Raw genomic sequence first — 16,854 nt, 5'->3', positions numbered from 1 at the left:
AGAACCAGCAGAGACACCTGAACCCACCTTTGGGCTCTGCTGCAGCATCCAAAGGCAGGGCAAACCAGCCCCAAGGTCGGCTAAAAGGGCACCTAAGCACAAGAGGCGCCTCCTGGTGCAGACTCGGAATCCAAAGACCTAAGCTGACCACCCCTGATCAAAAAACCACACAAGGCAGGGACAAATGACTCCTGTCTACCAGGACAGAAACTGTTAACCTTGAACTACAGCCAGAGTCGCTGTAAAAGTCACCGGCAAGGTAAGGGCCCTGCCAGCAACACTCTAACAGAACATATTCCCAGAGCTCAGGCCAGGAAGTGCTAAAAATCCAAAGAGTAACAGTCAACCAATGAGACAAGCAAATCACTATTGCGGGTGGGCAATGCGATCTTCTATACACACACACACACACACACACACACGCACACACTCATCAGAAACACTGAGAATTCAATGTAACAATCAACGGCTTTCCTATAAGCCAACAATGTACAATCAGAAAATATGACAGCTGACAAAAAGATCCTACTCAAACCAGCAACCAAAAAGATAAAGAATTAAGAACCAACTCAACAAGGAAGCTATACATTAAAGAATATAAATGGTAGCTTGCCTAAATAGGAAGAGTCACCATATTCTTGAACAGAAATATCCCAAATGAGACCCTGTTCCACTCTAGGTAAGCCAGGTGGAGCGAGTTACAGACAAACATGGAACACCACTAGAAGAAAGCAAAGGCAAGCACACTTTTTATCTCCCTGTCGCACGTTCCTAGTCTGCCTCTCCTCAAGAGGTCCATCTCTCACCCAGGCGCTCTGCTTGCTTGAGGGATAAGGGCAGGAGTGTTTCTCAAGTCTTGGAAGGCTGTCGAAGCATAAAGACCGGTAACAAAATCACAAACACGGGAAAACATCAAAAGATTTACCGGCATAAAAATTCAGAACTTCTGCATGCCAAAAAACCAAACAAACCAACAAAAAAAAAGCCGCAGTTTAGAAGCAAAAAACAAGCTAGGAAAAATATTTGCGACATATGATGAGAAAAAGATTACTCTCTTTAATGTCTGAAAAGCACTCTGGATCAACAAGAAAACACTCTCCCCCACAGGAGATTGAGAAAAACCCAGGAGTCACTTTTCACAAAAAGCAGGTGCTCCCAGGTCACATAGCTGAGGCCTCAACCACAGACCAACCACACACAGACCAAGCCTTACTGCTCTTCCAAACAGCTCCTCCTCCCACTAGCGAGCATTCACCATGCCCAGTGCCTCTTTCCCTCAGTTGTTTTGGTGGCAATAGGAGCAAGATGCCATCTAAGCCATTGGGACCATCTTACAGAAGCAGAGGAGGCAGCTCTCTACCCCCGTCAACTCACTCAATGCCCTCCCTGGGTACACCCAGCTATCCCCCTACATACAGCTATACAGGGCCACCCACAACCTACCGTGGTGATGGAAGTTCAAGACATGTCATTCCCTGAGCTTAGTTTGGTCTGAGCAAGCAGGCGTCCTCCCTGTTACCCTCTTCCCTTCCTCCCTCCATTCCTATTCCCTCTTCCCTCTCTCCCTTCTTCCCTTCCTCTTTCCTCCCTCCCTCCCTCCCCCTCCTTTTTCCCTTTCTTGAGGATGGTGGCAACATGACAGCTAGCACTCATGTGATACTTACTATGTGCCAGTCATGGTACCAACACACATTAACTCCTAAATCCCCACATCAGGCCTCTGAGGTGAGGACAGTGATCATTCCAATTGCAGAGATGAGGAAATGAGGCAGAGAGGTTCTGTAACTTGCCCCGGGCCCAGCAGAAGGCCAGCCCCCTTCAGCTCCAAGTAAGAGTTTACTTCCTAAAGAATGGGGGGTGGCAGGCAGGAGGCAACAGGGAGCTCGAAGCACAATGGGGACATTCTTTTCCTTCAGCTAGGCAATTGCACAGAAGTATTTATTTTATCTTCATTCTTTATATTGTACAGATACTTTTATCCATATTTATAACTACTTAATAATTAATTTTAAAAGCAATAAAAAAAGATGAACAAGTGGGTGGACAGATGGATAGATGGATAGGTAGGGGGATGGATGAATGGATGGGTGGGTGGATGGACAGATGAGTGGACAGGTGGTTGGATGGATGATGGATGGGTGTGTGAGTAGATGGATGGATGGACGGACGGACGGGTAGATGGATGGACGGACGGATGGATGGACGGATGGGTGTGTGGGTGGATGGATGGATGGACCAGTAGACAGGCAGTTGGATGGGTGAATGCATAACGAATGGATGGACAGACAGGTGGATGGATGGATGGACAGATGGGTGAAGAGACAGATGGATGGATGGTGCCCCTGAGTACCCTCCCTTCTTCTCTGCCATAAAGAGGCTCAGAGTTATATGTGGGTTCACCCTGAGCCACACAGAACCCTAGAACCTGCACTCCTAAGGTCCATCGTTGCCCCAGTCTTGATCATATCTTCCTGGGTGCTGAGTTAGTAGTTTTTACTTCCGTTTTTCTCTTCTAGGTAGGTGTTCTTGAAGGCTGCCTCAATGCCTCCAGAAGGAGACAAATAAGTGGAAGATGAAGGGCAGCACACACCTGCAACAGCAGCAGCTGAGCTGGCCTCTCTGGGATAGACGTCATGAACTCCAGGTGCTTGGCCCGATCAAAGCCACTGGCGCACAGGGTGGGGCGCAGCAGACGTACAACAGCCTTGTAGTCACCAGCTTCATACAGTCGCTGAATCTCTTCCAAGGACTGGCACCGCTCCAGTGACTTCAGGTTCTTATCGATCTGAAAAAGGCCTGGGAATGCTACTGATGGCAAACTCCCACTCCCCTCTGAATCAGCCATGTCTGTGCTTACCAAACCCAGATAAAGAGGACAGAAACTGGACTCCCCCTTAGTCATGAATACATGTGTTTTTAAAAGTATTTCTATTTAGGGCAAAGTATTCTATAAAAACTAAGAAACATACCAAAAAACAGAAACTACCCCAGAAGCAGAAGGGTTCCAGAAAAATGTCTTCCAAAACAGTGGTGCAGCCTCATGGCCATAGTTCAGCAGATCCAATTCATGGAGCTAGAGCATCTGCCAGTCAGGGACCTTGGTGAGTCCAGGTCAGAGACTGATAAACACTGCTGAACTGTACAGCCCCTTCATAGGATGTCTGAATGCACCTGGCCCTGCCCTGAGATCATTCTGTGGAAAGTGTGAAGGCCTGCCCAGCCCCTATGGACACGTACACCACCAGTATGGAGCCGTAGTGCGTCTGAGCTACACAGTGAGAAGACAGCCCCAGATGGGGCCTGGCGTAGCACCGGGAACCACTCACCCAGCCCTGTGGCTAGATCAGCACTAATCTGCTCAGGCCTCCATTTCTGTTAGGGTAGCTGCCATACTCAGCCTTGAGAGCTGAGGAAGTATCACCTCTAAATTGTGCTGACAAATGCCCCACCTCTGCTGTCTGCTGCCCATCCATTGGACACACTTCCCAAGAGGGTGCCTGGGCTGTCTGTTAGGAGTCCCTCCAAGAGCACTGCTCAGCACACCCTGCTCTGTTCCTGAGGAGCAGGTCAGATCTAGTCTACCTGGGCCAGCCCAGCACCAATCTCTGACCAGGAGCCACCATCACACACATGGCCACGTACCTCCTCCAGGGAGACAATGGAGTCATTGTGCAGGTTGGGCAGCCGGATTACCAGGTCTCCCCGCTCAGCCCCCACTGCAGCCTGGAGAGTAGCCGAGCTCTGGAGCATCTCTGTGCAGATGTCATAGTTCTCCAGGGCCTGCTCCATGTCCCCCTGATCAGAGGAAAGCCAGGTCAGGGTGGGCGAAGGAAGGGACTGAAACACTGGGCAGGGCCTTACACTCCTGACCCCCTGGACTTTTGGTACCACGAGGGTGGAGTTTTACCTGATTACTGTTCTCGTCTCCAGAAAGGGCCCCCACATAGCTGAGCTCAATGAATATTTGTTGAGTAAATGAATGAGTGATGAGTGAATGAATGATTTCCACCACAACTGTGTGAGAACAGATATCATTAAACTCATCTTACAGTTGAGGACACTGAGGGCACTTGGGCGGGGCCAGGTAATCTACTCAAGATCATGAGCCAATAAAAGCAGAGCCAAGACTAGAAGTTGGGCCTGGAGTAATTCCAGAGCTGAATTAGCAATGCTGTTTCCCTTAGACTGAAACGCTGCTGAAGGGACTGTGGCAATCTCTTACTCATTGTGCCCAAGGGCAACAGGTACCACCAGGTATTAGAGGTGGGACGCTCTGAGGAGCTTTCTGAGGACACACACACCCCCTTCTAGAAATCTCTGCATCTACTCATTCACTAGTTCAGGCTCTCTCAGAAAACATAGGCCGAGGGTCAAGACCCTGAAGGAACCTTGAGTCAGGGAGTCTTCAGAAGGCACTAAGATCACTTCTGGACTCTGTAGGTGTGTTAATGCGCTCTAAAACTGCCTGATACCATGTTTGGATTTCTGAGATGCTGAAAATTCCTCACCACTTCCCAGATCCTCCCACCAAGCCCAGTGCCCGGGCAGGTGCTGCACTCCTTCCCACCCACCTACACACACACACACACACACACACAGACATCCTCAGCACACTCTAGGGGCCTTCCTTCCCTGTCAGACGTGAAGACATACTCCCCAAGAGCTGGCCACAGAACCAACCTGCAGAGCCAGGAACCGAGCCTTCAGCCAGTACACACGCACCACAAACTCCAACCAGCCATCCTCAAAGAGGTCTCGCTGGGACGATGCAAATGACAGCTGCAGCAGGTCACCCAGAAAGTGGGTTCCTGGGAAGTCAGGCCCAAACCTGCCGTTCACCACACCAGCAGGGCAATTCCGAGGAGACACTGAAACCAGTCAAGCCGGAACAGGTCAGCTTCCAGTGCAGGGTCCAGAGTTCAATGCCATCCTACCCACTCACACCCACCGGGGGTTGCCTCAGCCTGCACCACTCCTGCCCTTGGTCTAAATGAGTGACCCGGCCTCTAAGGGCCTACAACCCTCATTGGACAGGCATCAGAAGTCTAACAAGTCAGACAGAGAAGATCTTCATTCCACCTAGTGGTGGTAGGGTGAAATGAATTCCTTTATGTGGTGTTTTGTCTTGGATTTTTGGAAAAACAGCTTGAAAGATTTTTCACCTTTGCCCTAGGTGTTTGGAGAAGCAACTTGGGGGTGGCAGCAGGGGAACTCTCAAGTTATTTTCTACCCTAGAGGGTTTGTTACTTTTGTCTAGGTTGATTGACATTTCCTGGGTAAACTGTAAACAACTTGATGGTTTGATATTACTACCTTTTGTCTAGCCCTGGGCTGCAGTCTGCCCCGTGATTGGTGTATTCCACGCACTTTGCAGGAACTGGCCAGGTTACTATGCAAATCCACTGATTAGATTGGTCTATTCATGGTCCTCCTGGGAGGGCTATGCCTTGAAATTGACAAGGAGTATTGCTTATATTAGCAGGCAACTCCACAGAGGGTTTTAGAGAGGCAAGAAGAAAGAAGACAAAAGCAGACGAGGAGGCAAGGAACCTCTTAAAAGAGCTGTGACGTGGGGTTAAGAGCTGTAACAGTAAAGACAGCAAGAGGCTCAGAAGGGGCCCTGTTACAGAGCCAGTGGTGACAGCAGAAAGCTGCTGCTAGCAAAGCAGCTAAGAGAGCTGAGAAAACTGCTACACTGGCTACAAGCTGGACAACTTAGCAGTGGAGAGGCCTGCACAGCCAAGAGGTGGCATGCACAGCCAAGATGGGGTATGCACGGCCAAGGAGAGGCTAGCAAAGCTAAGAGGAGGGCCTTCTTGAATGGCCAAGAGAAGGCCGGCACGGTCGAGAGGGAGCACGCACAGCTGAGAAAGGACGTGCCTGCTTGCTGGCGTAGCCGAGAGGAGCTCAGAGTCGTCCCGTGCTGAAAAAGGGCGAGATACGTTCTTTGCTCTGGGGGGGCCTTCCAGACCTTGCTTACGTGCCTTCTGATCTAGATCCTGAGCTGTAACCTGTTACTTCCTTAATAAACCACGTAACTGTGAATATGGTCTGTGAGTGCAGTGTAGCCACTGCAATAAATTATCGGACCCGGCAGAGAAGCAGAGAGTGTGGTGTGGGGAACGGTTGGTGTCAGAAATGGTAGAGGTATGTCTGACCTCCACCTCATAGAAACCAGCTTTGTGTTGATCCTGATTCTCGTCCCTCAGGAATCTAGGCAATCCCTTATACTGCAACACAGGTAAATTACGTCAGAACAATCTGTATCTGGGAAAATGACTGGGGACACATAATGTGTCAAGTGGTCATTCCAAAACTAAGACCCCACTTCCTCTGACCCCAGGTTACAGGAAAAGTAGGCACTGGTGTCCCTTGAGGGCTCAGCAGCTGCCATCTACTTCTTGAAATTCTGAGGGCCTTCTCTTAGGGCCCTGCGGATAGGAGTTTGAATTCAATGACTTGGCTTCCCCCTCCCCATCATGCTGGCTGCAGCGGCTCCAAGCAATGACCCTGCCACAGGGCACAGATGTCCTACCTGCAGAGCTTCTGCCTTTGGTCAGCAACCACTGGTCCAGCTGGAGCTCCATGCAGGAAAGAGACATCAGCATCATGTCCTGTGGGACAGGCACAGGGGAGGTCGGGCAGGAGCCGATGGAAGGACCAAGACTAAAATTCGCTGAGACAAATACAGTTCTTCCTTCCACCTACTTCCTACTTCACAAACGATCATCAGTGGCTATTTGCCAGGACACAAACAGAAATATGAGGACTAATGCTGGGACAGGACTTGGGGGGAGGCAACCGTAGCAGAGACCTGTCTTCAAAGTCCTGTGGAGGAGGCAACCCTGTCACCTACAGGCACCAGGTCAGACACTGCTCCACACTCTAGTGCACAATCCTGCCCTGTGCAGTACCCATGAGAAAGCTGAACTCACTGACAAATGCGCACAGCCTGGCCTGTCTGGAGACACAGTGTGGCTCCTCTCACCGTTCCACGCTGCCCCAGGGAGGAAGGCCTGGGGGCAGAGCTGTCAGGAGGCAGGGCCAGCTAGGCTGCAAGAGATCCAGGCAGTCCCTGCAGTGTCCTGAGGCCCAGGGACAGAGCTGCCAGGACACAGGGCCAGGTTGGGCCACAGGAAATCCAGGCAATCCCTGCAGCGTCCCAGCAGAGGCTGCACACAAGGGAGTGCTGGCCCACACGGCCCCAAAGACCTGTAACCCCAAGCTCCTCCACCTTCTGGGCCTCTAGCCGGAAAAACCACACCCTGTGCTCCTTCCTCCGCATCTGGCATCCTGTTTCCAACAGAAGGGGCCGAGCATCTCAAGTGCACTTGAGCCCCAAAAGTACCGAGTGGGAGGAACCTGGAAAGACGAGCTCAGTGGGTGGGCTGGTGGGTGGATGCAGATCTGCCCCTGCTGATCGATGCCCAACCACTCTCCTAAGCCACTACTTAGCTCTGCACTTCAGCTTTCTCACCTGTTAGAAAAGACTGGTAACAGTTCCTGGCACCTCATAGCCAAATGCCTCACCTCCCCAGCCCCCTCCCATGGCTTTCCTTCACCTCAATAAATGACCCCACCATCCCCAGCCCCAGGGCTTGGGCATCCCTAGGGGCCTCCCAGTAGCTCTCTCTCCCTTTACATCCCATCCCCCTGCCATCGCAGGCCTCAGCCACCCCCAGCCTTGCCTGGCACAGCCCTTGATGGCTCTGCTCCCATCCTCATCCTGAGGCATCCTCCCCTCGGCCGCCAGGGATCTTCCTGGGCACAAGCCCCCTGCGGCCCAGGCCCACAGGGAGACACAGCCCCAGGCCTGATGGTCCCTCAATTAGCCTTTCAGCTCAAGCCAGCTGACCTTGATGTGCCTGTTGCTGCAGTCCCTCAGCAGTGGGTTGGGCAGGCTGGTGCTATGGCGCCTCCAGCTGTGGTAGATGCTGAGTACAACATCCGCCAGCCCTGGTGGCCAGCGCAGCAGGAACTTGTGGCCCATGGCCTTCAGGTAGCGCATCATCAGCTCCAGGATACCACCGTTGGTCAGGTTCCCCAGCAGAAACTCGTGCACGTCCTGCCTCTCTGCTCAGGGGAGACAGCGTGCTGTAAATGGAGGGCCTTCCAGGCCAGACTCCTCAGTCCTTTAGAAGGTGAAAGAGGAGAGCAACAGCAGGGTCGGGCAGAGGCAGAGGAGAGCTGTGTCCTTCCTCCACTGCCCAGGTCCACTGGACACAGCATTATGCTGTGGGGCTGAAGTCACACTGCCAGTTCAACTCTTGGCTGAGCAGCGCAGCTACACGCAAGCCTCCCTGAACCTCTGTGAAAGGTAGGCACTGAAGCCAACCTCCTCATCCAGCCATGTACACACAGTGAGATCAGGCATGTCAAAAACTGGAACATGGTACGCACTTGATAGCTGTGGTCATGGGCCTTCGAACCTGGCCTTACACAAGTGTCTTTGGAGAGCACAACCAAGCATGAACAAGGCCTGGCCATTCAGCAGCCCTGCAGGGCTGATCACGGAGCTCAGGACCGAGACTACTTAGGTCCTAGCCACTTGTTTAAAAACACCGCAGGATCATCCTCCCAGGACAGAACATGAGGCTATAAGACAATGAGAGGACGCCCGAGCAGTGAATGACCACCTTCAGGGTTCCTACCAGACTCCATGAATGTGGCCGAGTCAAAGGACATTCTGTGCAGCCCCGCACTTGAGCTGTGGTCTGGCTTGGCCTCCGACTGGACTTCATAGTTGTTGAAGGGGCCATCCTCCTCCTCAGGGTCCAGCTTCCTCAGCCTACAGGGAACATGGCAGGTCACAAAAGCCATACTACACACTCTGACATCAGTGCCTGAGTGTTTCCTACTCAAGAAACTAAATCTGCACAGAAAAAAAAGACCACAGTGAGCAAGTGGTCTTGTAGGGAGGGTTGCTGACCAGCGCACGCCTGGTAGACAGGCCTGAGGGTACGCTGGCCCACTTTGAGATCAGTGGTGTACGTTAGGCAGCCACATGGGAGCCACGTGGGACCCAAGAGAAGACAGAGGAGCCCAGTAGGAGCCTGTATAAAGCGGTGGAGGGCCCAGCCTGTTCCACAGGACCCTGGGCAGGCTGAGAGCCCAGAGGAGGTCTGGAGAAGACAGCTGGCAGGGCCCTTCCAAGCAATGACCAGGGAGGCCTGGCCCAAAGACACAGTCTGGTCCAAAGGCAGGTAGCTCTGCTGGGACTGGCCCTCAGAGCCAGCATGACAGATAGTACCATGCAGCTCCCACCCTCCTGGCTCTGCAGTCTGCACTCTGCAAACCACTTGCTGCCTCTACTGCCCCCCTGGGAGAGCACCGTCAGTGATGTCCAGGATCCCAAGGGTTCTGCCTCACACAGAGATTCTGGAGCCTCTCTCCTTGCTCCACAGATGTTCACTCCACCGACAGATGGTCACTGAGCACTGGCTACGCCTGGCGCCAGAACATAGCATGACTGTGGCAGACCTGCCCTCGGGAAACTTGTGCTCCAAGGGGAGAGAGACAGTGAGCAGGTGTACCCACACAGAGTTACAGGGACACCTGCACTGGGGCATCAGAGAAGGTCCTCAGAGAGGTGATGCTCATGCTGACCTGGGAGCAGGGGAAGGGGCCAGCCAACAAAGCAGCAGGACAAAAACAGGCACAGGGGACACAGACAAGAAGAGCACCTGGTGTGTCCCAGGACCTGAGGGGGCCCAGTGAGCAAGAAAGAAATAGATGGGTAGGTATGGAACCACAGGGAACGTCTGAGCCCACCCCTCCACTGCAAGCTCACAGGTTTCTCAGCCTATAAAGCTCTGGGCTTGGCCCAGCCTGAGACTGTGGAGGCTAGGACCCTGTGCCTGGTCTTGACAGCTCACACTCAGGGCAATCTCAGTGTACTCATTCCCTATTTCACACTCCCATGGGACTGCTTCGAACAGGTTCTCATGCTGTTCTCGTCTGACCACTCAAAGCGGCAGATGTTAAAGCCACACAGGAAACCAACGATTAAAATACAGATAAAGAAGAAAATAGAAATGGGGCTACAAGACAAGGCCTTGAGTTGGAATGGCACAGCTACCTAGGAAAATGGGTCATTCGGTCTTCTTAGCATCAGCAACCCAAGCCCACGCCTATGGCTCTCCTGAGGGAAGCTCCTTGCTGATACTAAGGCTCAGGAAAAACTTGTCAGAAGGCGTTTCAGCCTCACTCTGGGTCCTCCATTAAGTATTTACCTAGAACAGCCTTGACTTCTAAGCATTTCACCTTCACCACAGAAAGAAAGGCAAGAGCAGGGAAATTAGGAATCTTTCTATAAGACAGAATTTACAATCTACCCAGAGCTCCAGCTCCTGCTCCTGTGCTTGGATGTCGTCACCACTGAAATAAACTCTCACAGGACAAAACAACGTGACAAAGCCATGGCTGAGCTTTACAGGTAAAGATGCCATATTGAGCAAATGTGGTCACCTTCTAAACTGCAGTGCAGTAGCTGTGAAGGAATAATAGGCACAAATCGACAAAGAGGCAGGGGAGAGGAGAGGATGCCCCACAGACTAGAACTGTGCCCACCAATTTCAGAAGACAGAAAGATGATGCGCCAGTGGAAATGAACTGCTTCCTCCACTCACAAGGGCTAGAAGGCAGCAACAGGAAGCCCGCCGCTGGCACCATGACCCTGGGAAGGATCAAGAAACAAGGGCCCTGGAGCCTCTGAGGGAAGAGAGACAGTAAAGGCAAGAAGTAGGAAGGCTGGCTGAAAATTTCTATCAGGAGCACTGGGCCCAAACCCTGCCCAGCTCCAAGCATCCTGGCCCTTCTCTTCCTCCTGAGGCAGCTCTGAGGATCATCATGAAACAGGAAAGGATTCACAAGTTCCTCCTCCACCTCCTTGAAACACCTGGGGAAAGTCAGGCAGCAGGAAGCCTGAGAGCAGCAGGGTGGCTCTTCTGTTGGGCTTCCTCAGGTCTGCGTCCCAGAAGGAGCAGGCCCTCCCCCCACCCCCTGTGGTGCCCACAGTGCCAGATCCATCCACTTTCTGAGAGCCTAGGAAGACCTAGTCCTTCCAAAGATGAGCAAGTCCCGGTTCCCACCTTCAGGCAGCTCAGAGGCAGAGAGAGCTGAGAACCTCTGAGGCCTGACCCAGTGAGGCTGTGATTCGGTGTTTGCACATATGCAACGGGGAAGCCAAGGAGGTGCCCCTCAGAGAGGGTGGCAAGGGCATTAGCGGGGTGACTGTGGTGGGCCTTGGGTGGTCTGGAGGCTGGTTTGTTGCTTGTCTCTGCACACCAGAAACAGGTGCACATACCTGGACGGCAAAAACTTCACCAGGAGCTCCTGGAAGTCCACCTTCTCCTCCTTCTTGCACTTGGTGTTGCGGACACGGGCTGAGCGCCGCTTTGCCGTCTCACCGTTCTCCTCTGCAATCTTCTTCCGCTTCACCCCCTTCTTGGACCTATCTCCCCCAGAAGCATCGCCTTCACAGAGGGCAAAGTGACATCTTACAGAGGGCAGGGGCCTCGGCCCCCTTGTTTATAATGCCAGCATTGACCTCTCCTTGACATTCAAGTGAGCTCCCTGAGTGAAGCTCACTGCAGATGCCTCATGCTCACACTGTCTCCAACTCTCAGACCCAGAGCTTAAGCATGACAGCACTTTGCAGCCCACGGCTGAGAACACGGGGTCTCAGCATCAACCCCACTCTCCCACTGACTGGCTGCGAGGGCCTCTGAGGCCGCAGTCCAGGTACTGGGGGATGGGACCCCTGAGCACCCAGTGATAGGACGTGAGTCAGAGAATGGTGTTGACTAGAAAGAGAGCAATGTCACAAAGGGTTATATAAAAAAGTTAGAGGTATCCACCTACACATTCACTCAGAAACTTCCTTAACTGCTAGATACCCCTTTTTTCAGTGACACAGAAATCACGAAATTAGGCTTGGGATCGTTTGCCTAAAATTTTTTACAACTCCAATGATAACTTTAAAAAATTAATAAAACTAAAAACAATAAAAAAAAATTAACAGACCTGTACAAAAACATACCACCACATAAGGCAGTAACTTTACTGGTGTTTCTGAAAGCCAAAGAACTCAGAAGGAGATTTTGAAAAAACCCACTCCCTCCTTCAAGCAAACACATGGAGAGCCCGTGCCCTGCAGCACTGGACTGTGAGCGCACTGCAGCAATGCCAGAGCAGTGCCGGCAGGGTGGAGCCTGCCCCCTCACACTGCAGAGTGCTCTGAGGAATGGTTACGCTGGGACTCATCGACAGGCTCTCACTGGGGCCAAAGGTGCTGGCAATGAGTGAGGGGCTACACCCCTGAGCCCTGACCCCTTGCTCCAGAGGCCTCACTGCTGAGATGCTCCCTTAGGCGCAGCAGCCCTGTGCGCAGGCTGAGAGGCCATGAACATCAGTGGGCCTGTTCCCCCGGAGGGGCTGGGCGCCTCCACTCTTGTCCTGGTGGCCTATACACAGGCCCCCCACACTCATACCAGAAGGCTGCTCACCCACAGGTAGGCTCGTCTCCAACAGGCTGAGGCTGTGGCATGGGAAACTGGTGGCAGCCACAGGGGTGTAGGTGAGTATGGGCTCTACCACAGCCCCAGCCTGGGGTATGCTGACCGGGCTCGGCTGGATCACGCTGATGGGCGGCACCACCACGGAGGAGGCCAGCTGGGGGGCAGGGTCCTGGTAGTCAGACAGGTCGATCCTCTTCCCGAGGCTGGGCCGTGGGGGCTCGCAGGTGGTAAGGTGGTTGTACATTGCCAGCAGGCTCTCGCCGAGGCACTTCCAGCTGCAGGGAGAGGCCGGGAAACTGGTCAGCACCGTCACAGGCCCCCAAGAGCACAGAGCTAACAGGCCTATTGGGAAGGCAGTAGAGCCCCTCCCGCCGCGGCCACCTTCATGGGGCTGGGGAGGGGGTCGAGGTTTGGTCGTGGTGTCATCAACAAGATCTTGGGTCTAACAAGCTGAGGGTGGAGCCGTCTGAGCTGGAGCTGGAGCAATGAACTGGGACAGCACCCTGCTCATGCCTGGGGGCGCTGAGTAGGCCGGGGCAGCAAGCTGTGGCCTGCAGCCTATTTGTCACGGCCCGGGAACTAATAATACACAGCAGAGAGCTGATGCAGCCCATAAAGCCTGAAAAACTTACTGCCTGGCCCTCATCGGAAATGTGTACCGATCCCTGGAGTGGGGAGTGATTTTGATGCCAGAGAGAGAATCTTTTTTTTTTTTTTAGTTTTTTAAATTTTTATTGCACTTTAAGTGAAAGTTTACAAATCAAGTCAGTCTCTCATACAAAAATTTATATACACCTTGCTATATACTCCTAGTTGATCTCTCCCTAATGAGACACTCCTTCTCTCCACCCTGTATTCCCCGTGTCCATTCAGCCAGCTTCTGTACCCCTCTGCCTTCTCATCTCCCTCCAGACAGGAGCTGCCTACATCTTCATGTATCTACTTGACCCAAGAAACTCACTCCTCACCAGTATCATTTTCTACCCTATAGTCCAGTCCAATCCCTGTCTGAAGAGTTGACTTTGGGAACGGTTCCTGTCTTGGACTAACAGAAGGTCTGGGGACCACGACCTCCGAGGTCCTCCTAGTCTCAGTCAGACCATTAAATCTGGCCTTCTTATGAGAATTTGGGGTCTGCATCCCACTGCTCTCCTGCTCCCTTAGGGGTTCTCTGTTGTATTCCTTGTCAGAGCAGTCATCGGTTGTAGCTGGGCACCATCTAGTTCTTCTGGTGCCAGAGAATCTTGCCACACCCTTCTTTAATAACCCCACCCTATGCTTAACGACTAAGCATCGCTTCCTTCAGTCTAAACTAACTCTCTCATACTCTCATTTGGCCTGGCCCTGCACTCCAGAAAGCAACTGTAATGGCATCTTACAGCCCATGTCACCACAACTTACATCACTTTCTTCAAACCTCTACCTCCTTTACGCTAACAGGGAGGCGCGTGGCCCATCCAAACCCCCAGTCACTGTGGTTGGGAGCCCAGGTTCAGACAGGATGGGGACACTGACCCAGCTGACAAAGTGAAGAAAGAGCCCTGCTAAGAGTCCTCAAGCAGCCCTGCTCCCTGACCAGCTTTAAATCAAGGGCATGAGCAACATTCCCAACTTACAACCAACAAGAGCTTACCACCAGAATGGCAGTCACGTAAGCCAGCCCTCCTGGCTGTGCACTGCAAGCTGCTCTGTGCCAGCCCCACCCCTGCTACTTAACTACCATGACAGTTCGACAAGCAAGGGATAGCACTCTCCCCAGGGCACCCAGCTAAGAACAGCAGGACGGACGGGACTGGACCCATGTCTGTGTGATGCTGGTAGGAGCACCAGACCACTGTGTGACAGTGGCTCTGAGGGAGAAAAGAGGGGGAAATGGAGCCCAGCTGCCATGCTAGTTCAAAGATTCAAGGAGCCATGTGCCAAAGCTCACTGAGGGGCTGAATGTCCCAGCTCCAGTCAGGCCCTACCGCCACATGCCCTTCCCAGAAGGAGGAATGCTCACACTGTGGCACTCACAAGGGCCACGCTGAGGCCCATTTTCCAGGGTGCCCTGCATGGCCCAGAGAGGGAGCAACAGGCTTGAGAGGCATGGAAGTCAAGGCCTGGGACTGACCCAGCTCCCTAGTCACCACCTAACTGCTCTGACCCTGGATTTCTTCTGTCCAGTGCTTGGCACTCTGGGGACGGCAGGCTGAGAGGGGCTGACAGGAATTTGGCAGCAGATGACTCAGATCAAGAACAGCAACACAAGAGAGGGGCTCCCACGGGCATGCTGAGAGGACACTGACCAAGCTGTCTGCCTGGTGTCTAGCCAGCCTCCTTCCCTTCATGTCACCAGCCCAGGATCAGGCCTGTGTGAGGTCTTCCTGAGACCCAGGACCTACGTGAAGAAGGGGATGGGCTGCACCAGCTTCAGGTCCGGTGCCTTCTCCCGCACAGTCAGCGCCTGCCTCCTCCTCCGCAGCCCCAGAGCCTCGTCCATGATGGCCTGCGCTTCATCTGCATTCACTGTCGCATCATGGATTGACATGTCACTAGAAGGACGAGGCACAGGAAGGAATTACTACATTATACACTAGAGCCAAGGCTGACATTTCATAGACAGGGATGTATTTCCACTAATACCTTTAATTTGTACTGATTATTCCTACAAATAAAATAACCACCTGAGTCTGGCCTCCCAAGGGCAGCAACTAACATTCCTAACGCCCACATGCCCTAGACATGACTGCTGCCCTCTGTTCCTCCTACAACTCAAAAGTGAGCAAAGAGAGGGTTTTCAGATATGTGAGCAGGACCACAGCAAAATAAAGTTGTGCTCTCAATTATTTATAGACAATTTAGAAAGAAGTCAACTACCCCAAACTGCCCATCCCAATAAGAAGTCATCAGACAAGCCAAGAACACCAAACTCTGGCATCCCCAAAAGACAGAAGGTGTCCTCCCATACACACCTCTGCTAGAAGGTAGCCTGGCCATACCTGCCCTCCTGCCCAGCCCACCTGAACACCTCCTGAAGGGCCACACCAGAGTACTCACTCATGGACGTGTCTTTATGTATTCGTTATCTACAACCCCTTGGAAGGACAGATGTGAACAAGAGGCATGGTCTTGGAGGTGACAGATACTGAGATAAATAACCATGGAACTCCCAACAACAGGGAGTCCCAGGGCTGAGGAAACATCAGGGGCACGAAGGGCTGTTTACTGAAGGGTGGGGGCAGGCTGCCAGAGCTAGGAGAGCTGCAGAAGTGACCCTGAGCTAGGAAGAGCTGCAGAAGTGACCCTGAGCTAGGAAGAGCAATGGCAGGATGGGTAGAGAGATGGGAAGACAGAAACCCAAGTGAGGGCACAGTGCAAGTCAGGCCTGGAACCTATCAGGGGCCTGGTATAGTTCTTATAAATAAGCCTAGGAGGGAATAGCAGGGCGGGAGTGGGAAAGGTCAGAAGAACACAGCAGGGGTGAGTGAGGAGGGAGGAGGGCCAGGAGGGCAGAGTGTGTGGGGAGGGGCAAGGGCCAAAGAGCAGAGTGGGTGATAAGGGGGGAGGGCAGGGAGAGCAGGACGGGTGGGAAGGAGGAAGGGCAGATTGGGAGGGCCAAGGGGAAGACTGGAAGGGTCAGGCTGCAAAAGCCCTCTGGGCGATGCTTCTGAGTGGACTTTGTCCTGAAGGCAGGCAGTCAGGGGCAGCACATGGGCAGAGTTGTTATCTGGGGCACTGAGCTCAAGCAGCACTGGGGCAGGACACAGGAAGGAGAGCAACGAGCTGTGGAGAGGCAGCCTGGGCAGGCCGTACCAGAGGAGGCCCGGCGGGCAGCGCAGAAGACAGCAGTGAGGAAGGCAGGCAGTGACAGCCTTCACAACACCAAGGAGATGGGCCCCCCAGCAGAGTGTGGCAAACACAGAGTCAGAGCAAGCTCACTGGATGAAGGATGCAGCTAGGGGTAAAGTCCAGCACATGGCATCCGCCAGCAGGTCAAGACCGGAGAGGTGCAGATGGCCTCCTGTATTCACCAGCCACACAGGCATGTGGAGAGGCAGGACTTACTTACCATCTGAGGAACATGCGGAGCGAGTCCTTCCGGAGACAAGGCTGCTCCTCAAAGATCTTCTCCTTGAGAACCAGCCCCTTGCTGTACCGGCAATCCTTCTCCAAAGCTTTGCAGATGAAGTACAGACACGCTGGCAAGGAGAGACAGTTATGACTCCACGGCTGCACTCTACACCACAGGCCTTACCTGTTCACACCAGGATAGCATTTCCACACTGGGGTCCAAGAAATGCACAGTAAACAGGAACGTGACACCACTCAGCCGATTGAACTGGGAGCTATTTCT

General features: G+C 53.0%; 1 protein-coding gene across 7 annotated transcripts in view; it reads right to left on the bottom strand.

The window, feature by feature from the left end:
- Positions 1-16,854, bottom strand: part of CABIN1 (calcineurin binding protein 1) — a 192,771-nt gene that overhangs the window by 137,762 nt on the left and 38,155 nt on the right. For all 7 annotated transcript variants that reach the window (XM_064272401.1, XM_064272406.1, XM_064272405.1 and 4 more), the window contains 10 exons: positions 16,570-16,699; positions 14,903-15,052; positions 12,507-12,793; positions 11,306-11,474; positions 8,652-8,788; positions 7,856-8,073; positions 6,536-6,614; positions 4,681-4,868; positions 3,643-3,795; positions 2,591-2,785 (listed from right to left, as the gene is read on the bottom strand). In XM_064272401.1, the coding sequence (XP_064128471.1) occupies positions 2,591-2,785; positions 3,643-3,795; positions 4,681-4,868; positions 6,536-6,614; positions 7,856-8,073; positions 8,652-8,788; positions 11,306-11,474; positions 12,507-12,793; positions 14,903-15,052; positions 16,570-16,699 (1,706 nt within the window). The remainder of the gene's footprint in view (positions 1-2,590; positions 2,786-3,642; positions 3,796-4,680; positions 4,869-6,535; positions 6,615-7,855; positions 8,074-8,651; positions 8,789-11,305; positions 11,475-12,506; positions 12,794-14,902; positions 15,053-16,569; positions 16,700-16,854) is intronic.

This window comes from Loxodonta africana, chromosome 19 (genome assembly GCF_030014295.1).
Source record: "Loxodonta africana isolate mLoxAfr1 chromosome 19, mLoxAfr1.hap2, whole genome shotgun sequence".
NCBI lineage: Eukaryota > Metazoa > Chordata > Mammalia > Proboscidea > Elephantidae > Loxodonta > Loxodonta africana.
The sequence above is the reverse complement of the archived record's forward strand: the minus strand, read 5'-3'. Positions and strand labels throughout refer to the sequence as shown.